At 40.3% G+C, this 22,060-nt stretch overlaps 1 protein-coding gene, 2 long non-coding RNA genes and 5 other non-coding genes across 11 annotated transcripts in view; 2 read left to right on the top strand and 6 right to left on the bottom strand.

Moving 5' to 3' along the window:
• The window catches only part of LOC144181124 (uncharacterized), an 87,462-nt gene extending 85,745 nt beyond the window's left edge, over positions 1-1,717 (bottom strand). Inside the window, exons 1-2 of the long non-coding RNA XR_013324616.1 lie at positions 1,703-1,717; positions 1,039-1,126 (exon numbers count right to left, since the gene is read on the bottom strand). This is a non-coding gene — a long non-coding RNA (uncharacterized LOC144181124). The remainder of the gene's footprint in view (positions 1-1,038; positions 1,127-1,702) is intronic.
• Positions 1,718-7,298: 5,581 nt separating this feature from the next.
• On the bottom strand, positions 7,299-7,370 carry trnap-agg (transfer RNA proline (anticodon AGG)). The gene has a single exon. It is a non-coding gene; the product is annotated as a tRNA-Pro (tRNA).
• Positions 7,371-7,453: 83 nt separating this feature from the next.
• On the bottom strand, positions 7,454-7,525 carry trnap-agg (transfer RNA proline (anticodon AGG)). The gene has a single exon. It is a non-coding gene; the product is annotated as a tRNA-Pro (tRNA).
• Positions 7,526-7,740: 215 nt separating this feature from the next.
• On the bottom strand, positions 7,741-7,812 carry trnap-agg (transfer RNA proline (anticodon AGG)). Its single transcript has one exon. It is a non-coding gene; the product is annotated as a tRNA-Pro (tRNA).
• A 4,095-nt stretch (positions 7,813-11,907) lies between these two features.
• LOC144181112 (uncharacterized) lies at positions 11,908-15,858 on the top strand. 4 transcript variants are annotated; one of them, XM_077709415.1, is made up of 7 exons: positions 11,908-12,059; positions 12,748-12,764; positions 13,351-13,499; positions 13,588-13,724; positions 14,229-14,424; positions 14,503-14,825; positions 15,437-15,858. In XM_077709415.1, exons 1-7 carry the CDS (start codon positions 12,035-12,037, stop codon positions 15,763-15,765), a joined length of 1,176 nt encoding a protein of 391 aa, XP_077565541.1. In that variant the 5' UTR covers positions 11,908-12,034; the 3' UTR covers positions 15,766-15,858. The 4 variants fall into 4 exon arrangements, with proteins under 4 accessions (XP_077565541.1, XP_077565542.1, XP_077565543.1 ...); XM_077709416.1 differs by having other exon boundaries at positions 15,502-15,858; XM_077709419.1 differs by having other exon boundaries at positions 12,019-12,059; positions 12,748-12,835.
• A 1,137-nt stretch (positions 15,859-16,995) lies between these two features.
• Positions 16,996-20,086, top strand: LOC144181130 (uncharacterized). Its single transcript, XR_013324622.1, has 2 exons — positions 16,996-17,785; positions 19,675-20,086. It is a non-coding gene; the product is annotated as an uncharacterized LOC144181130 (long non-coding RNA).
• On the bottom strand, positions 17,839-17,955 carry trnal-uaa (transfer RNA leucine (anticodon UAA)). Its single transcript has 2 exons — positions 17,918-17,955; positions 17,839-17,884 (listed from the first exon to the last, which is right to left on the bottom strand). It is a non-coding gene; the product is annotated as a tRNA-Leu (tRNA).
• On the bottom strand, positions 18,129-18,245 carry trnal-caa (transfer RNA leucine (anticodon CAA)). The gene is made up of 2 exons: positions 18,208-18,245; positions 18,129-18,174 (listed from the first exon to the last, which is right to left on the bottom strand). It is a non-coding gene; the product is annotated as a tRNA-Leu (tRNA).
• Positions 20,087-22,060: the final 1,974 nt, after the last annotated feature.

The following is a 22,060-nucleotide window of genomic DNA, read 5'->3' on the forward strand; positions in this document are numbered from 1 at the left end:
AAAGGCACAATTATAAGTTAGACAGTACAGTCGCAAAGGCCGCAGAACAACAAAGCACAAAGTATAAAGCCAATCAAAATGATTGAGATAATTAAGAACATTGGTTCGCAGGCTGCTTTGACGTCTTTGACACTTGATTAAGAATCACCGAATGAAATCAATATGACAGAAAAGCAGCAAAAACACAAAACGAGCAAGAGTGGATGGAGCTACGGCCATTATCCCCAAAATTATTGTTACAGAACTACATAAACTTAAATATCATCCCATTTTCTGAACCGCTTTATTCTCACGAGGGTCGCACTGTCCGAGTGCTGGACAGTGGACCCTATCCCAGCTGGCAGAAACATACCTTCTTCAGAAAACGTCGCGACGTGACCCATTAAGTTGCGCAGAAGTTAACATATTGTGTGATATCAAATTAGAATGATATCAAACGTAAAATGAAACCTTACTTATAATTCTTGCATCCCAGAAGGGGTGGTCAATTTAAGATAGGATTCCATCGGCTGGAATCGAAACCGCGCCTGCCCGCACAAAAGTCAGGCGAGTGAATCTCTACACCACTGTTGTCAAAGTGCTGGCGCGGGGGCCAAATCTGGCCCGCCGCCTCATTTTGTGCGGGCCGAGAAAAAACGACTTTCTGTTTTAGGATCAAATTTGAATGACTATAAATGATGTACATTACATTTCCTGATTTTCCCCTAAGATATTTTCCGTTTTCCACTTTAATATTGAGCATCATTAACAAAAATCATATTGTTTCCATTTCAAATGAAAAACATGATTAAAAGAAAAAAAAGCTCAAATAAACATTGCTTTGGATCATAAAAAAACGCACTATTCAGGGCTTTTGATCCATTTCTCTGAATCCAATTTAAAAGAACAAAATCTAAAAATTAGATCTAAAATGGTCCGGCCCACATGAGTGTCCCCATTATGGAGTTGACATTGATGTGGCCCGCGAACCAAAGTTAAGGGTTAGCTAAGCTTATTTGGTTTCAAAACAACATTTATGGGTACAGACAAAACACTTACCCCAATTATGTTCCACCATGAATTCAGAGTGATCTTTTTCCTATGTTGGTGTTGTACCCGTGATTTTCCACGGGTGGCAGTATTTCGCCTTTAAAAGACGGGTGAAATAATCAGACAGGTCCTTTGTTGTATTTCAAACCAACTTTAGTTATATCAAAGCAATTCACACAAAACATAATATACAATAACACTCAAATATATACATAGTAACATATTAACAACCCGTTATAATCCAAAGCAATGTACTTGCTGCATAAACGATTATAACTTATGAGTATTGTAACTTGTTACCTTTTGTTCCGGCCGTCATATACTGCATACTTATTATGCTATCCTTATAACGGCGGCCGAAAGTAGCCTGCTGTAAACAATGCACCCGAGACTCGCACATTCACGCACACACATAAAAAAAGTAAACAACCAGCGGCCGAAGGTAGCTCGCTTTAAACAATACCCGAGACTCGCACATTTACTCGCACACATGAAAAAGTAAATAACCAGCGGCCGAAGGTAGCTTGCTGTAAACAATACCCGAGACTCGCACATTTACGCGCACACATAAAAAAGTAAACAAGCATCACTAAGCATTACGTTCTTTCTCACATGCTACTATTGCCTCTTGCACATCTCACACTCAATTGTTATTCAAAACAAAGCAACATACCTTTAAAAGACGGGTGAAATAATCAGACAGGTCCTTTGTTGTATTTCAAACCAACTTAGAGAAATGTCTGGATAGCCCGTTATTATACTATACCAAGGTCTATGACCATTGGTTAATCACTGCGTGACTTGCGCGTGCCCATTACGTCATCGCCGTGTGTTTAACGCATGCTAAGCGGCATGAGTCCCTTTTTAACTTAACACCTGCACTCATGTATAACATCAACTACTTCACCCTGTCACATTGGCAAGGCAAGTATCATGTTGTCATTACAAAGGCCTCTTGAAACAAAGTGACTCAGCGGCAATGACCAATCAAATGTCCGACTTTGAATATGAATGTGTTTATGTGTGTATGTGTATGTATGTGTGTGTGTATGTATGTGTATGTATGTGTGTGTGTGTATGTGTATGTGTATGTGTGTGTATGTATGTGCGTGTGTGTATGTGTATGTATGTGTGTGTGTATGTATGTATATATATATATATATATATATATATATATATATATATATATATATATATATATATATATATATATATATATATATATATATATATATATATATATATATATATATATATATATATATACATACATACATACATACATACATACACACACACATACATACACATACACACACGCACATACATACACACACATACACACACACATACACACACACACATACATACACATACACATATACACATTCATATCTCTATCTCTATATCTATATATCTATATACATATATATATATATATATATATATATATATATATATATATATATATATATATATATATATATATATATATATATATATATATATATATATATATATATATATATATATATATATATATATATATATATATATATATATATATATATATATATGTATATGTATATGTATATGTATATATATATATATATATATATATATATATATATATATATATATATATATATATATATATATATATATATATATATATATATATATATATATATATATATATATATATATATATATATATATATATATATATATATATATATATATATATATATATATATATATATATATATATATATATATATATATATATATATATATATATATATATATATATATATATATATATATATATATATATATATATATATATATATATATATATATATATATATATATATATATATATATATATATATATATATATATATATATATATATATATATATATATATATATATATATATATATATATATATATATATATATATATATATATATATATATATATATATATATATATATATATATATATATATATATATATATATATATATATATATATATATATATATATATATATATATATATATATATATATATATATATATATATATATATATATATATAAGAGGGCTTGTGAGGTGATTCATTTTATTCCAGCTCAATTTCTTCACCAAAAGACTGCTTTTTGTAGTCAACTGTAAAAACAACTCAAAAATCAATAAATATGTCATAGTAACGTAATCGACATATAAGTTGTCAACAGCAAGCAAATAGGCAAATAAATAATAACAATCAATAATCAATTAATAAGTCATGATTAAAAACGTAATCAACACAAGTTGCCAGCCACATTAATAAGTAGGGAAGTGCACTAATAACACACTGTGTGGCTAAGCTTGGAAGAGTGACTCTGCATATTCTCTACCTCGGTCACAGTCTTGTGGAAGAGTTCCTGTGTGTGGTTCCAGTTTTTGTCCAACTTTACAACGTCTTTTTGAGTCTGTATCCGTTTTAGCTTCCCCAACCAAGATGGCGCCGTTCAAGCGGCATCCTGCGGCGGTAGCTCCGTCCACTCTTGCTTGTTTGGTCTTTTTGCTGCTTTTATGTCTTAATGATTTGATTTGGTGATTCTTAATGATTCCAATTACTTTGATTGACTTTGTACTTTGTGCTTTTGCCCTGCTGTTCTGTCAAGTATAATCAATAAGTAATAAATAATTAATCAACATAATAATGAAATAGTAGTCGACATAGATAAGTAGTCAACAGGAATAAGTGGTCACATTATTTATTTTTTAAATGTATTATTTATTTATCCAACACGTTTCAATATATAACTAAAAAAGTGCATCACTGAAAGATATACTAACCATGAAATTCACTCTGACCGTGTCAATGTATCTCTTTAAACTAAAAATAGTATTGATCTGCTACTCTACAGACTGCCCAAGTCAAGAAGACTACTGTGAGGTAGAACCATATCGTAATGCAAGCACATTTTTTGTCTGCTTTTCGAGTGGATATCGCAGGAACCAAATTCATACACAGTCAACTGAGCAAGTTACTGTTTGCTGCAGTCTGTAGCAAGATGACCACTTACTGTTCTGTACGTATCATATGGTGTAAATCATGACAGCTTATCAAGAAGTGTTGGTCTCACAAGCTCACCACAAGGCGCGCATTTGAGCAGGTCAAGAAGATGCTGGACAAGATGAACCCACATTAAGTCAGCCAGTAGACATGATGATGAATCTGGTAAGCATCCTTTTAAAATGTTGCTTGTAGCTACAAAAATGCATGAACGTGGGACTATGACAAAAAACGTCCATTCGTTGCAGATGGAGAAGTACAGCAAACATCCGGAAAGAATCGTACAGCAGGACCTTCTTCAAGAAAACCAAAAGACTGATCTCTTGTTATACAGTAAGTGTTGCTGTTGATTAAAGATGCAAGTCATTCTGCAAGAAACACAGATCACAACATGTCAGTGAAATCAATTCAATGGGTGGAGACCGAACATTTGCTTGTGCTGCATTCCAATGGTGTGTGTACAAAATACAACTTCCTCACGCTAATACCCAAAAGTTCTATTTCCATTATCTATTTCATCTACAGGTATGTTACCAAAGCCACTTGCCGATAATCTTCGCCAAGGTCCAACTGCGGAAGCCCAGACCTTTTCCAACGCCACCGTCTACTTCAGGTTTGTTGGCAAGGGTCAATGCACTGGAAGACTAGAAGCATGTTAGTTAATCCGTGTACGTTTGCCTTATCATGGTAGTGATATTTTGGGCTGAAGATTCGTGCAGGCATCCACACAGGTTCTTTTAACATTTCCACGTCTCCCTCTTAACAAGCATTTTATGCCAAATGTAAATCTACTTGGTGAAGAGTGTAGTGATTTGTGTCATCAGGATATACTGTGGCTGGTGTGGTTGGAACAAAAATGCCTCGTTACTGCTTATTTGGAGATACTGTCAACACGGCATCACGAATGGAATCAACGAGTGAAGGTAATTAAGGTTGAGAAAAATGAGCGCTTACTTTTGATTGGAACTTAAGTATATTTTAACCATGCAAAAAAAAAGAAAAAAATATATACAGTGTTCCCCCGCTACTTCGCGATTCAGCTATCGCGGACTCAGAGCTTCGCGGATTTTTTTTGGAAAAAAAAATACAAATATTACATTGAAACAACATATTTTACAGTTTTTTGTTATAACATCAATTTCACTCTCTCTACCCGTATTCTATATGGTGTACTGTATACAGGGGGGTAAAAATAAATAAATAAATAAATAAAAATAAAAAAACATTTGGAACTAAATTCAAATTAAGCATTTTTGAAGGGGAATCCCTACTTCGTGGAAATTCACTTATTGCGGGTGGTCCCTGTTCCCATAAACCGCGATAAGCGAGGGAACACTGTATTACACTCTTCTGAATATATAGAGAAACTATACATAACTTAGCATAAACTATTGTTACTCTATCTTTACGAATTCATCCGATCTTCTGTTTGATAAATAACTGTTTTATTTAAATGATTTTATGTGTGTGTGTGTTCATCATTGACTTGACAAAAAGCCTAATTGTCATCATACCCAGCTGCGTATGACGAAATTGGTAAAACACTAGGTGAGAATCATACTACTAGATCAACAAGCCACAGGTGTGGGCAACTTTACCTTTTGGTTCTAAAATGGTCACTAATGTGCCAGATTCAAAGTCACAATTACAAAAATGGAGAGCTCATTTGAAAGATAGATTGGTCTGTTTAGTAAGGTTCCTCTCACACTCAAAGCGAGAATCATACCACCAGACCAACGAACCACAATTGCAGGTGTGTTGACCTTCTGATTGCCTGTGGTTACGAATGTGCCTGAAGCCTGTAGAAGTTTTAATTGCAAGATTGCAGGGCTCATCCGGGAGTCGTACCCAGGACTCCTCGTACTTGAAGCGGCAATCATACCACTGGACCAAAGATCCACAAGTACAAGTTGATTGACCCTTTGATTTTCGATGGTTAACAATGTGCCAGATTCCCGTCAATATCACAGTCCCAAGATTGCAGGGCTCGTCCAGGAGTTGGACCCGAGACCTCTCGCACCCTGAACGAGAATCATACCACTAGACCAGGGGTGGCCAACCCGCGGCTCGCGAGCCGCATGCGGCTCTTTGCCCGGTTTCATGCGGCTCTTACGTCCATATCAAAGTTTGTATTTGTGTTTTATTTTTTTTTGCGTGTGCGCTTCGCTTGAGTTCAATACGGTATTTTCGTCCAATGCGCATGTGCTTGGGATGAAAATACCTCAAAGTTTCCCAGTAGGAGCAAGGTCATTTGAGTAAACGTTTTTAACAGAGTGGGAGAGCTCCCGTGAACCAGAAGCGACAATGAACGGCGTCGCGCACACAAAAAGTATCCCAAAGATCGAGCGTCGGCTGAAAAAGCCACACCCCCTGCGAGGCAGACCAAGGCGAGAGCGCTCAGCCGGGAGCAGCCAATAGGAGAGCGAGGTGTACACCCACGTGGTGGGCGCGCTAGTTCGCCCACCACGTGGGTGTACACCTCGCTCTCCTATTGGCTGCTCCCGGCTGAGCACTCTCGCCTTGGTCTGCCTCGCATGAACATTGTGTGTGCACTGTCTCACACAGACAAACTCTCAGTTCAACCAAGTCCACAAACAAAAATATAATAATTTACAATAGCGTTTTTCTTTTTCTATGCATGTTACTTAGTGGGACTTCTGTCATAAAATCAGCGCCTATTTTTGCGCAACATTCGCTCCTTGTGAGCTGTCATTTATTATGAATGGCTTTTAACTAGCGAAAAGCCATTCATAATAAATGACAGCTCACAAGGAGCGAATGTTGCGCAAAAATAGGCGCTGATTTTATGACAGAAGTCCCACTAAGTAACATGCATAGAAAAAGAAAAACGCTATTGTAAATTATTATATTTTTGTTTGTGAACTTGGTTGAACTGAGAGTTTGTCTGTGTGAGACAGTGCACACACAATGTTCATTGTTGATAATGACTGGCCTGTGCTGTTAGTACTGTAGGAGTCAATTTATGTCATTACTATGCTGGTGTGTGACATTTACAATAAATCTGTGTGATGTGGCTCTTTGCGGTAACACGGTAAAAAATGTGGCTCTTGGTCTCTGACTGGTTGGCCACCCCTGCACTAGACCAACGAGCCACAGGTACAGGGTGGTCGACCCTTTGATTCCCAATAGTTATCAATGTGCCAGATTCCCGTCAAAATAACAGTCCCATGATTGCAGAGCTCGTCCAGGAGTCGGACCCGGGACCTCTCGCACCCTAGGCGAGAATCATACCACTAGACCAACGAGCCACAGGTATGGCATGGCCGACTCTTTGATTCCCAATGGTTACCAATGTGCCAGATTCCAGTCACACTGTCAGCCCAAGATTGCAGGGCTCGTCCGGGAGTCGGACCCGGGACCTCTCGCACCCTGAGCGAGAATCATACCACTAGACCAACGAGCCACAGGTACATTGTAGCCGACCCTTTGATTCCCAATGGTTACCAATGTGCCAGATTCCCGTCGAAAAGTCAGTCCCAAGATTGCAGGGCTCGTCCGGGAGTTGCAAGAATCAGACCACTAGACAAACGAGCCACAGGTACAGGGGGGTCGACCCTTTGATTCCCAATAGTTATCAATGCGCCAGATTCCCTTCAAAATAACAGTCCCAAGATTGCAGGGCTCGTCCGAGAGTCGGACCCGGGACCTCTCGCACCCTAAGCGAGAATCATACCACTAGACCAACGAGCCACAGGTACAATGTGCCCGACCCTTTGATTCCCATTGGTTACCAATGTGCCAGATTCCCGTCAAAATGTCAGTCCCAAAATTGCAGGGCACATCTGGGAGTTGGACCCGGGACCTCTCGCACCCAAAGCGAGAATCATACCACCAGACCAGTGCTTCTCAATTATTATCTGTTAGGCCCCCCATAGCAAGAAGAAAACTATTCGCGCCCCCCCCCCCCCACTTCCCACCGTGACTATAAATAAAATCATTTTATAAAAGTGTTATAGGTACAACATGTGAAATGTTGCACTCTCACCAACATGACAGAAGTAACAATGAGAGCGCCACAGCCAGCTACTGTTGTGGATGCGCAATTACACTTTATACTAGTACGGCCAAATAAAATCCTGTTCCCCAGGGTTACACGCGCCCCCCCAGGGGGGCGCGCTCCACTATTTGAGAAGCACTGCACTAGACCAACGAGCCACGGGTAGAGTGTGGCCGACCCTTTGATTCCCAATCGTTACCAAGGTGCCAGATTCCTGGCAAAATGTCAGTCCCAAGATTGCAGGGCTTGTCCAGGAGTTGGACCCGGGACTTCTCGCACCCTATGCAAGAACCATACCGCTAGATCAATGAGCCACAGGTACTACATGCCCGATTCATTGATTCCCAATAGTTATCAATGTGCCAGATTCCCGTCAAAATCACAGTCCCAAGATTGCAGGGCTCGTCCGAGAGTCGGACCCGAGATCTCGCACACCCTAAGCGAGAATCATACCACTAGACCAGGGGTGGCCAACCAGTCAGAGACCAAGAGCCACATTTTTTACCGTGTTACCGCAAAGAGCCACATTTTTTACCGTGTTACCGCAAAGAGCCACATCACACAGATTTATTGTAAATGTCACACACCAGCATAGTAATGACATAAATTGACTCCTACAGTACTAACAGCACAGGCCAGTCATTATCAACAATGAACATTGTGTGCACTGTCTCACACAGACAAACTCTCAGTTCAACCAAGTCCGCAAACAAAAATATAATAATTTACAATAGCGTTTTTCTTTTTCTATGCATGTTACTTAGTGGGACTTCTGTCATAAAATCAGAGCCTATTTTTGCGCAACGTTCGCTCCTTGTGAGCTGTCATTTATTATGAATGGCTTTTAACTAGCGCGCCCACCACGTGGGTGTCCACCTCGCTCTCCTATTGGCTGCTCCCGGCTGAGCACTCTCGCCTTGGTCTGCCTCGCAGGGGGTGTGGCTTTTTCAGCCGACGCTCGATCTTTGGGATACTTTTTGTGTGCGCGACGCTGTTCATTGTCGCTTCTGGTTCACGGGAGCTCTCCCACTCTGTTAAAAACGTTTACTCAAATGACCTTGCTCCTACTGGGAAACTTTGAGGTATTTTCATCCCAAGCACATGCGCATTGGACGAAAATACCGTATTGAACTCAAGCGAAGCGCACACGCAAATAAAAATAAAACACAAATACAAACTTTGATATGGACGTAAGAGCCACATGAAACCGGGCAAAGAGCCGCATGCGGCTCGCGAGCCGCGGGTTGGCCACCCCTGCACTAGACCAATGTGCCAGATTCCCGTTAAAATGTCAGTCCAAGATTGCAGGGCTCGTCCGGGAGTTGGACCCCGGGACGTCTCACACCCTGAGCAAGAATCATACCACTAGACCAACGAGCCACAGGTACAACATATCCGACCCTTTGATTCCCAATGGTTACCAATGTGCCAGATTCCCGTCAAAATTTCAGCCCCAAGATTGCAGGGCTCGTCCAGGAGTTGGACCCAGGACATCTCGCATCCTAAGCAAGAATCATATCACTAGACCAGACATGGGCAAACTACGGCCCGCGGGCCGTATACGGCCCGTTAGACAATTTAATCCGGCCCGCCGAGCTTGTCCAATAAATAAAATAATAATGCTTCATAAATCATTCATTACATCTTGTCCATGCAATACCGTGTTTCACCTATAAATGGCGCGCTGACATTTAGGCCTTTGTTGAGTCGCGCCTTTCTCTTTATTTATCCCTCTTTAATTTTCTCATTGTCATTTGAGCCCTTCTGTAAAAATGAGCGGACCAAAGAAAAGGAAAGTGGACAGTGAGTGTCGTGTATTTAATAAAGAGTGGACAACTAAATATTTCTTCACTGAAGTCCGATCAACCGCTGTATGTCTGATATGCCAAGAAACTATTGCTGTTTTCAAAGAGTACAATATCAGCCGTCACTTTGCCACGAAGCATGCAAACTACGCTAGCAAGCAGTCAACACAACAACGAGCGGCTACTGCTCAGAGATTGGTGGCTAATTTGCAGAGTCAGCAGAATTTTTTTCACCGGCAAACTGCAATTCAAGAGGCAAGCACAAAGACAAGCTTTTTGCTGGCCTTCAAACTGGCAAAGGCTAGCAAGCCTTTCTCCGAAGGCGAGTTTTTGAAAGAATGCATGATAGAGACAGCTGGTGTTTTGTGTCCGGAGAGCAAAGGCAAGTTCGAAAAAATCAGCTTATCACGCAGGACAATAACTCGCCGTGTGGAACTCATTGATGAAGATATAGTGAGCGAGTTAAACAAAAAAGCGGCAACCTTTGAGTTATTTTCATTAGCGTAATGAAGCCATGTTTCCAAACCTGCGGAGGATGGCACAGAAGATGCTGGTGTTGTTTGGCTCGACCTACGTTTGTGAGCAGACGTTCAGCATCATGAACATCAACAAAGCCCGTCACAGATCAAAGTTAACTGACCAACACCTCCGATCTATCCTGAGACTTTCCACAACAAAACTAACACCAAACTTTGATGCACTGGCAAAAAAGGGAGACCAACAACACTGTTCCCACTGAAAGTTCGAGTTTTTCTACTATGATAAAAAAATTGAAAGTTTGAAAGGGCGCATCTTTTAATTACGCACTGCAGCGGGACAGAAAGGATTGAGGTTAGTCGCCTATGTTGTTGGGTAGTAATGTTTTGAATGTTGAAAGTTATATTCATCAAGATTTCAATAAATTTTGATATTTGTTTTACTTGGTGCCTTCAATTGAATTGTATTAAAAACAGATGCAATCTCCAGGGTTGATAGATCACAGTTTTCTATTCTAATCTATTTCGCCTACTATTTCTCTTGTACATTTGGAAAATGCAGTCCTCAATGTTAGTGAAACGTGTTGAACATTTATTTGCATGTGCTTGCTGTACTATGAGGTTTGGATACTACAAGCAACGCTTTATTATATTTGGCCCAGCAGTCAATGTACTGCTGTGGCCCCTTGTTCAAATTTTATAACCCATAGTGGCCCGCAAGTCAAAAAGTTTGCCCATCCCTGCACTAGACCATCCAGCCCAAGTACAATGTGGTCGACCCTTTGATTCCCAATGGGTACCAATGTGCCAGATTCCCGTCAAAATGACAGTCCCAAGATTGCAGGGCTCATCCGGAAGTCTGACCCGGGACCTCTCACACCCTGAGCAAGAATCATACCACTTGTCCAACGAGCCACAGGTACAGAGGTGCCGACCCTATGATTCCCAATAGTTATCAATTTTATTTCAATATTTTTCATGTTCATTTTTTAGATTAACCTTATCAGCTACCTAATATTTTTTTAATTATTATTATTTATATAATAATAATAATAATGTCTGATAACTATTCACTGCCTGAAATATAGTGATGACACATTCTCACTCTCCAAATATGCAGAGTGCCTACAATACCTTAACTTTCGAGTAAATTTTCAGAAAAATATTTGAAAATAATATTAGAAACATGAAATGTCAGGCTCCTTAATGAAACGTATTCCAGTAATTTTGCTCCGTTATGGTTCATCTCCTTGTCCACTTGATGGCAACCAACTGTCTGTCAGCCTGCTATCTGCTGGCCTATTCAGGTATTATATCAAAAACACCTCAATGAGAAATCAGCGTGACAAGACATGTGGTTAATCGGCTCATTACCATGTAGGCATAACAATTAGAAGCCATATTCCACCGTATTCATTAAAAATAATGAGAATAAATGAACATTTATTTAGTCGTATATAAGCCGTTTTAGCCGGAAATAGAGATGTGTACGCTTTAGACTTGTAAGTAGCGCGGGTGTCTACTCGCTCGCCTATTGGTTGCGGCGTGGTCACGTGACTCTAGCAAGGCAAACCAGGCGTTAGCTTGAATTGTGCCCGGTTTAATTGCTTGTTAGTGCCTCGGTGAAGTCGTGGATGGAAACGCCAACAAAACAATTTGGTAAAACGCCTTTAATTGTCAATCATGAGCTCGTTTATTAGCATTTCTAGCAACTTATTCACTCATTGGTCAGCTAATTATTTCGACTTCCTTCATCATTTCTTGAACATTTTGGTGTGGAAGTTGAAAAAACAGCTAAAGGCTAGCGGACCCGAGCTAATCATTTACAGTAAAGTACATACCTAGGGAGGCTAATTAATGAAGTCATTTTAATTACTTCCATGTAGTGTTTTATCAGCTTTTGGTCAACATGTTCCTTGAAAGTTCACGCAAAGTTCTTCTAACTTTATTCAAATAGCTTGTTTTACGTTGAACCACGTTCGAAAACAACTACAATTTTGTATTTACAAACACTAGATATGGCATGTCTTCCTACTGCACCTAATTTAATCTTTGGTTAGAAATAGTTTATGCATTGTTTCTATAAATAGTAAATACTAGATATTTTGTCATGGCATTTTTTTCGCAAAACTAAAATAGTGTAACTTATTCTTAAAATTGAAATAGTAGCTCATTTTTACATAATAATATGGTAACATAATTATGTGTTATTATTTTTGCTATTTGGGACAATAAAACCAATGTTGAATGACTGAAAATTACATCTGAAATAATATGGCAGATATGTTTGTGTTTTAGTTTTGATAAACCCATTTGAATTTAGAACAAAATTGTTGTCTTTTGCCAGATGGAAATGACCCAACGGTACTCCACCCGTCGCTCCATCCATTGCATAAGCCGCGGTCGAGGCCAGGCCGCCATCCTTCGATTTTCTCGTAATTTGAACGAACGTTTCCCATAGAAATGAACTCAAAACAAATTAATTTATTCCAACCCTCTAAAAAAACACCCAAAACAGGAAATTGGATTGGAAAAGCATTTTTATTTGCTCCAATTCTCCATCTATTAACAAAGTAACAAACAACTACTAGTTTAATACTACTAAAATATGTCTTGGTTTGGTTCAATTATTCGTGACCTTTCTATTTTTTTAATCTGCCTTTTTGTTCTTGTGCTCAAATGTGCCAGTCTTGGTCCTGTCTTGGATGTGGTCAGTCTGTTAAAGCTTTTTTCTTCTGTTCTGGTCACTTTCACTGACCCTGTTCTTCTCTTGTGTTGTCCTATCTTGCCTAAAAATGTCTGGTCCAGTCATTTTCTGTGTCGTATTGTCTTGTAGTATTTGTCTCACCTTTTGTCATACTTATCAGGGATTTAATCATGTTGGTATTTGCGGAATACTGTACATTTGAAATGGATATCGTTTATATTTAGTGTTGTTTGTTCCTGGCAGGATTGGTTTCACAACCGACGAGGCAGGAGGCGCAAATTGGAGCGCTTGGCCTCATGTAGAGGTGAACCGCCAATGACAAGGGCCAGGTGGAATTCTACCCGCCACCACAGCCAATCTCTGCTGCCCATCATGCAAAATGCCGTGAGCATGTGAGGGCGCCCGTTTGGCATAAGCTGGAAATGCAAAATCAACTTGATGACCATCATGCTTGATTGTTTTATTTGATTTTTTTTTTAGCACTATGGTACCCGTCTTCTCTGGACACTTTAGCGCTGAGATGCCGATGCTGGAGTCTGTAGCACCTGTGCCGCCTTTCATCATACTGTCTAAGCAAACACAGCCCTCCTCCAGCCAACTTCTGGCCACCAGTCCAGGTTTTCTTCCCATTCGTCGACATTAGATGGGATTACTGACTACATTACTGAGTTTACGCAATCTAATGACCTCCGATACAAGAGTCGCATCAAAGTAAGGCATCAAAATCGGGGTTTGTAAATAGAAATGCGGCCGGGGAGAGAATATTTGAAGGTTTCAGACAGACAAAAATAACAATTACATATGGGAAGAGATACAGAAACATGAGTGAATATAAACAGTTCATGCTACCTAGCACTAAATAGTTTTACAAAATGACCACTTTTTTACTGAAGGGTATCGTCTGAGCCAAGGATACATCACATAACTGACAAGACAGGAAATACTGACAGGAAATGACAGGGGAGGGGGGCACATGAATGAATTTAATCGGATGCAACGAGATAACGCAAGAGAGATTTACCATAGCCAGCTTAGATTTGTCATACATGTCAGCTCACTGTTCCAAATTCTGCTGGCAAATGGCCGGCATGCCACCCATTGATCTGCCTTTCATCTCCAAGGTCAATCCAGAGTGGGAGAGCCACCTGACTTTCAACGTGGCCCCATGCTCAGCCCTCTCCCTCCCAGGCACACCCGGCTCCCCCTCCTCACCGCCTCCGCTGCCTACGACCTCAACATAGCGCCGCCACCCCTCTACATGGATGACGGCGCCTCCGTGGACCAAGGCGAGAGCGTCACTCTGCAGACGGATGCCAGGTGATCATCATTTGAAAGGGGAAAGTCTCCTCTTTTCCCAGGAAATATTTTGGAGTAGATATATTCATTATGTGTCAGTTCTCTCTTTGACTTGAGCGACAAGCTGGACCTCCTGGCGCCAAGCAATCAGAACAACACTCAGCTGTCTTCGCTGCTGTGGACGTCTTACCCGAACAGGCCCCCCCAAGTGGCGCAGCAGCTTGAAACCTCCACAAGTGAACCGCCCCACATGGCCTTCCTCAACCTTTCATCGTACCTCCATGCCAATCCTTCGGACGACATCTCATCTTCCTTTTTAGCCGTCGGTCCGCCTGGCAATTCCATCGGTTGTCCCTCCGGGGGCGACACTTGCGGTCAGTCCCACGGCGGGGGGCAAATGATTATGCAGCCAAACAACTCTGGTGAGTGCGAAAAGGCCCACATATTGCATTTATTGTCCCACAACATTTTTACAGGAGGGAAAGTCCTTGGTTCTTTTACGGCAATTGCTTTTACAGTCATACCTCACTGACCATACGAAATTATATTTCATTCCAGAAGTGATTTTGTAATGCCTTTTTTGTAAGTGTCACATTTTACAGATAGAATGCGTTTGGAGATGGGAGGCCAATTTTCAAATCATTTACAGCATGTGTTTTTGCATTTCAGGGCAGTTTGGCGGCTTTCTGTAGCATTTTGCTTTTTTCGGGAACACTCCAAATGCAATCAAATATTTCTGTTGTCCTCTGAACTATCGAGGACTACTTAAATCGAAAAATAGGTCAATTTATATACATTCTTTAGAGGGGAGACCTCAGTTTGGCAAGTTTCAGTTTCATTTGATTTCAAGCATGCATATTTCAGTTCCCTAAACACACCTTTTGAGGATTGAATGTAGCAGCCGATGATACGTCTTTTCCTCAAATTTCCCTGCGTTTTTCCTCATGCCTGTGAAGACCACAAAACTAAAGGCAATTATGTTCCACATCCAGACGTAACCTGACATGTTTAACACTCGTGTCTCACGTCACAGGTGGCGTGGGGTCCTACCCTTTGTACCCTCAGCCTAACGTTTACACCCATCCTGCTGTTCAACAGCTCCCCCCAAATTCCCCAACCGGATTCACCGGCGCCATCCGGGACCACCAGGTACATTGGTCCCCCTCCTCTGCCGGCGGCAGCGCTCTCCCGCCCAGCTCCACCCTACTGCCATCCCGGTTCAGGGTCTCCCCCCTGCTGCCATCCCACCCCAGGGTCTCCACCCTGCTGCCTTCCCGCCTCAGGGTCTCCACCCATCTGCCATGCCGCCTCAAGGTCGAGTGCAGGGCCTCTCTGCCCGCCTCCCAGCCCAATCCTGTTTGATGCCTAAGCAGCCATGTAGCGCCCTCTAGTGTTAGGATCGAGCGCGACAGTCCGTGTGAGATGAACAATTAAAACATGTTTGTGTTTGAGTTGGCTGATGTGTTCTGTTTAATTGCGTGACGTATTATTAGTCCGCAATCGTACAAACTATCAATACGAAGTATACAAAAATATTTTTCCAATGTGGTGGCAAAAACATGTGATAACAATAATGCCCTCATGTGAAATTCTAATTATGAAATGACACATTTTTGTCGTTGAATAGTTTTTATACAACCAAGCCCCTCAAAAGTCAAATATTTGGTTTTGTCATCAGATGTTTTGATCATCAAAATCTGCGTTTTGATTAATGTGCACATACTATTTGCTGTCAAGCAACCCAAAGTGGAAAGGAATAGTGCTTTCTTGTGGGAGGAAAATTTAAGACAGTTTTAGTTATTTGGCCCTTCATAGAGATCTTGATGAAAGCATCTGAAACAACAAACCACAACCTCCGTGACTCTTTTTCACAAAATGACTCGAAACAACTCGTTCAGTTTCATTCAAAATGCAGCAATTTGTTGTCCTGCAATACTTTTTTTGACCAATTCAGTCTGCAATTATGACATCTTTGTTAAGATGGACAGCAATTTGGAAAAAATAAAACCATGTATGACGTAAGTTTTACTACTCAATGGGTTAAATACTATGGATTTTATGCACATTAACATTCGAAATATAGAAAAAGAACATTTGTAAAATATGGAATTTGGACATTAAAACATTTCTGGGTCATGATGTTAGTTGATATGGTAATGACCTCATTTTTAAGGCATACTTTTAAATATTAGGTGGACATTTTTGGAAAGGTAATACATTTTTTTAAGGTGTTGAAAATGTTCCAAGGTGAATGCGATGTGTTTTAATACAAATTTGACGTTTTAACGATGAAACCTTATCCTCGAAACAAATAATGCCTAATTTTCATCATTTCAAATCGTGTCACACAATTAGATGAGGCCCGAAAGGGGTCATTTGCTTTAAAAACTCGATGAAAGACTTACTTATTATATAGTGTAAGGCTATCTATATTCAACAAATGGAACTATTTGAGGATAGACTTGTTTTTTTTTTTGTTTAGGAATGTACTGCTAGCTTCATATGCCATGGTAAAGTTAGAATGACGTATATGATATTCCAGTTATGTATAGTGACATCCAGTGGGTCATCACTGTAACATGCTCTCGGTATGACCCATAATGCTTTGAATTGTTGTTTGTATTCATTCGAATGAAGACACGATCTGAAACTTGAGTTATTTATATTTATTAATATTTAAAATTGATTGCGTACACACATAAGATAAGAAGATAAACGAATAAAAAGCTACATAGGGGGGAAATAAGGGCATTCTCAGGGTATGCGAAACATTTTCAAAACTCAAAAGCAGATACATGCTTCATCTTTCTCTTGTCAGGCTACGGGGCATTTTGTGTCACGGGCGACATCATTTCTTCAAAATCGTGTCAGGAGTGGGATTTGAACTTACGACTCCATTCGGAGAGACCAGAATACCCATTCAGTTAGGTTGAAAGGGAACAACCTTGAGTCTGGCGCCTTGGACTACTCGGTCACCCTGACCTAGTTAACAAAGGAAATAATATTGCTCACTGACACAAAATGGCCGGTCGTCGGACAGTTCGTCAAGATTCATAGGGCACAAAATGGACGCGAACTCCATATTTTCACATCATAAATGAGGTAAAACTCGTAATTTAGGTGTGCATGTGATATTGGTGGCTGCCTAAAAATACTGTCAGGAGTGGGATTTGAAACTACGCCTCCATTCGGAGACCAGAATGCTCATACAGTTAGGATGAAAGGGGATAACAATGAGTCTGGCACATTAGACCACTCGGCCATCCTGACCTAGTAAACAACAGAAATAATATCGCTCAATGACACAAAATGGCCGGTCGTCGGACAGTTCGTCATGATTCATAGGGCACAAAATGGACGCGGACTTCATATCATAAACGAGGTAAAACTCTGAATTTAGGTGTGCATGTGATATTGGTGGCTGTCTAAAGATCATGTCAGGAGAGGGATTTGAATCCACGCCTCCATTCGGAGACCAGAATGCTCATACAGTCAGGATGAAAGTGGAACAAAGCTTAAGTCTGGCGCCTTAGACCACTCGGCCATCCTGACCTAGCTAACAACAGAAATAATATTGCTCACTGACACAAAATGGCCGGTCGTCGGACAGTTCGTCAAGATTCATAGGGCACAAAATGGACGCGAACTTCATAATTTCACATCATAAATGAGGTAAAACTCGTAATTTAGGTGTGCATGTGATATTGGTGGCTGCCTAAAAATCCTGTCAGGAGTGGGATTTGAACCCACGCCTCCATTGAGAGACCAGAATGCTCACACAGTCAGGATGAAAGTGGATCAAACCTTGAGTCTGGCGCCTTAGACCGCTCGGCCATCCTGACATGAGAAACCCTGGTCGTCATCATTTTGACATGTACACCGAAATTTGGATTTTGACCTAATTTGTGAAATAAAAATACTAAATTCGCAGCCCGCGGGCCATTTTGTATTGAAGTAGAAAGTTTGTTGTTGCCGTTAGCTAATTTCAATATTAGCCTGTTTCTACTTCCACAAGTTCTTTTAATTCATAAATGGAAAAAGTCAGCAGAGTCTCGTTCAAAAGGCGTGGCTTTATATAACAGATCGATCTGGACCTAACACCTCATACAGAAGCAAGAGGAAGAAAGGTAACTCAATACAGTTTACAAAGCACATATATAGCAATGATCTCCGTCCCTCTAAGTATGAGTGTGTGTGTGAAAAGACCCCCTATGACCCCACACATGGGTCATCCAATTAACTCATGTCTGTCGGCAGTAACTTTTCTTTCTCTGAGCCGAGAGGGCCATAACTTCTGGTAACACAAACAAACTGGAAAAAGGAGTGAGACACTAGGGTTCACATTGGTCATTCTAAGATAACGGAACAGAAAACTCCTTCAGCGTCTATGCCATAAAGTATAGATAGCTCATTATTTACGCGATAAATCATACAGGGTTTAACAAGCGGCTGTGTTCCACATAGTGAAGTCGTAAAAACACTATTAAACATATATAGTGGTTCAGCCTTAGTTTCATTTGCTTACTTATTAATGTATTAGTAAGTTGCATAATTGTCGTTAGTAAACATTTTAATATATATAATTCCAATACAAGCGGCTGTGTTCCACATAGTGAAGTCGTAAAAACACTATTAAACATATATAGTGGTTCAGCCTTAGTTTCATTTGCTTACTTATTAATGTATTAGTAAGTTGCATAATTGTCGTTAGTAAACATTTTGATATATAATTCCAACAGTATCTATTTTAATGCTGATACAAGTGGGCATTCTCAATAGCCATTTTGGATTGGATTGAATAACTCTATTCATCCCATATTCGGGAAATTTAATTGTGACAGTAGCAAGAAAAGGGGGAATGCAAATACGGGAGATTAAAAACCACATAGTCACAAGTCTGACCCCGCCATGGGCAAACTGCGGCCCGCTAGACCTTTTAATCCGGCCCACCAAGATGCCGCTGTCACGCAGAAGCCAGTGGCAGTAGCTCTGTCCACTCTTATTTGTTTTTCATCTTTTACAGCTCCTCCATCTTTTTTTGAATTACATTTTAGTATTTCTTCATACATTCATTTTTACTTGACTTTGTACTCTATTAGGAATGTTGGAGTTATCAATACTACATATATATGCTCGCAATAAAGAACGATTTGCTTATTTTGGATATTAAACATTACATCTATGAACGCTTTGCTTATTAGGAATGTTAGGTTCATCATTATTATGAATGTGACATTAATACAAGGCATTTTAATACATCTCTTGCAAAAGAAGTGCTCGTTCCAAAGTGAACCAAAACACCTTTGGAGGTCACTTCTCCTTCACACCTGGACTTCTGGAGACTATGGTTCACAGCAAGAGAACGGTACATTGTTTTGGGAAGCCCGAACTTTGAAGACGGTTAACAACAAGCTCTTGGGAACTGTGGATTTGTTTTGGGAAGCGTGGCTTCTCAAGATGTTTCACATCAATTTTCTCTCAGGAAGTTTCGACAGACCTACAATAGTTTTAAGAACTGAGACCAATTGTTATGAGACTCTGAATAATGTTTAGACTTCTGTTATTCATGTTGTTTAAATCTTATGAATATATTAGAAAAAGAGACATCGGGGTCTTCAGAATCATCTGAATGGAGGCGCATGTTGATCGATTCTCTCTTGCAAGAATAAAGGATATGATCTCAGATGCCTACGTTATTGAAAGTTGAACTTGAGAATACTTATTGGTGAACCTATCAATAAGAAAATTGTAATTCATTAAAAAGCATCAGGTTCTCTCATCATCTCATCCTTTTTCCCCTTTTTCATTTTGTATAATTTGATGTTTTACATTTACAAAACAGGCATATTCATTTCCTTATTAGATATTAATCCTAATAATGTGCTTTTGATTCATTCAGTATCTCAGAAAAACCACTTGTGATGATTTTTCTTAAAATTTTCTCTTCAAAGTAACGCATTTGTACTGCCTATTAAAACCATGAATACGGAAGTGAAAATTGTAAATTGGGGCGGCTTATACGCGAGAAATTGTAAATTTCCCAAATTTCAAGGACATTTTGAGGGAGCGGCTTATACGCTCTGGCGGATTTTGTGCAGCTCAATAAAGTACGTACATGCCACCTTGGCTCGAATATAAGACGATGTCTTTTTGCATTGAAATAAGACTGAAAAAGTCTCGGTCGGCTTACAATCGGGGTTTAGACATGATATCCATTTACTAGGCGAGATGGCGGCAGATACCCTTAAGGCAAATACTGAACACTTTGATGGCTAATTGAATTGAATGCCTCAATTGCTTACTCCAAACAACAAATAAACTGGGCTTGGTGTCCAAAGTAGGTCACAGAAAGCTACCCAAATAAACCACGATAACGCGACATTAACATAGCAGTCGATGACATCCTGCAAAAGTCTTTCCTTCAGAGACTTGACGCTTTCTTCAGCTTTTGAGTCGGAATCCGTCGACAAGCTGGAGGCTTTTCTTGCCCATCTTATGACTCCTACAGTTCCAGTCAAGAAAAGTTCAAGATTGTTTCATAACCATTTTCAAATCCAATTTATGATTTCATTCCCCCCCGCCCCCCCACAAGATGTTCCATGCAATCGCCGTCGCTACACGCCACCGCATCTCACCTCATCTTCTTCCGATCATCGTCCCTCTCCCCAGACAGTTAATCCAGCTTTTTGGCTAAGATCACAGAGCGTTCCGGGGCCAGTCGGGAGACATATTGTCCTTAGAGTGGCCAGGGTCGAGGCCACGGCGTCAACCCTGGGAGGCGTCTGGGAGAAATCCTAACGAAATACCCGTGCCAGCTCACAGTTCTCCTCAGGATGCGGAGGAGCAGTGGCTATAGGCCCAGCCCCTCCCCTATGACCGAGCATCTTAAAAGGCCTCAACGGGACTGCTTCAGCATGACGGCATCCCCTACAGATAGTTTGGCGCCAGCAATTATTACGACATTTCATGGATGTTCATCTTCTTTTGACGTGCTGAATGATAACTGACTTCCTTCTTCAACACATCTGGCATTTAATTGAAGCTATCTGTCTGATAATCTACATTCACGTAGTTCAGTGCTTCTCAAATAATGGGGCAGGCCGCCCTGGGAGGGGGGGGGGGGGGGGGCGTGGAGCGATACCTGGGGGGGGGGGGGGGCGTGTAACCCTGGGGAACAGGATTTTATTTGGCCGTACTAGTATAAAGTGTAATTGCGCATCCACTACAGTAGCTGGCAGTGGCGCTCTCATTTATTTTTTATTTCAGGCATTGATGCACTTAAAATCTTTTCTGTTGCTGACTTAAAACAAGATTTAAAAGTTATTCTTTGTAAGTTTGACTATAATTCTTTCTTTTCCCCCCTTTTCTTTAATGTTAATAAGGATAAAATGTTGTACTTATAACAATTTTCTAAAATGATTTTATTTATAGTCACGGTGGGAAGTGGGGGGGGGGATAGTTTTCCTCTTGCGAGGGAGGGGGGGGGGGTGTGCTAACAGAAAATTATTGAAAAGCCTTGACGTAGTTGTTGAAGTAATAAAGCAAATGAATAACAAGCAGCAATAAAGTTGACTCCTTCAACAATTGGTTGTCCGCAGAAGAACCCCCGCCCCCATCCTATTCCATCTTATCGGATCTCACTTTTCCCATAATAAGA

This window comes from Stigmatopora nigra, chromosome 23, assembly GCF_051989575.1.
Source record: "Stigmatopora nigra isolate UIUO_SnigA chromosome 23, RoL_Snig_1.1, whole genome shotgun sequence".
In the NCBI taxonomy this organism is placed as follows: domain Eukaryota; kingdom Metazoa; phylum Chordata; class Actinopteri; order Syngnathiformes; family Syngnathidae; genus Stigmatopora; species Stigmatopora nigra.

What these genes read in the sequence shown, in the direction of transcription:
- LOC144181112 (XM_077709415.1), top strand. Translation starts at nt 12,035, where the DNA reads ATGGAAACGCCAACAAAACAATTTG. An exon ending in ACTTCTGGCCACCAGTCCAG is followed by an intron (nt 13,725 to 14,228) that starts GTTTTCTTCCCA and finishes TTCATCTCCAAG; the next exon opens with GTCAATCCAGAGTGGGAGAG. An exon ending in ACTCTGCAGACGGATGCCAG is followed by an intron (nt 14,425 to 14,502) that starts GTGATCATCATT and finishes ATTATGTGTCAG; the next exon opens with TTCTCTCTTTGACTTGAGCG.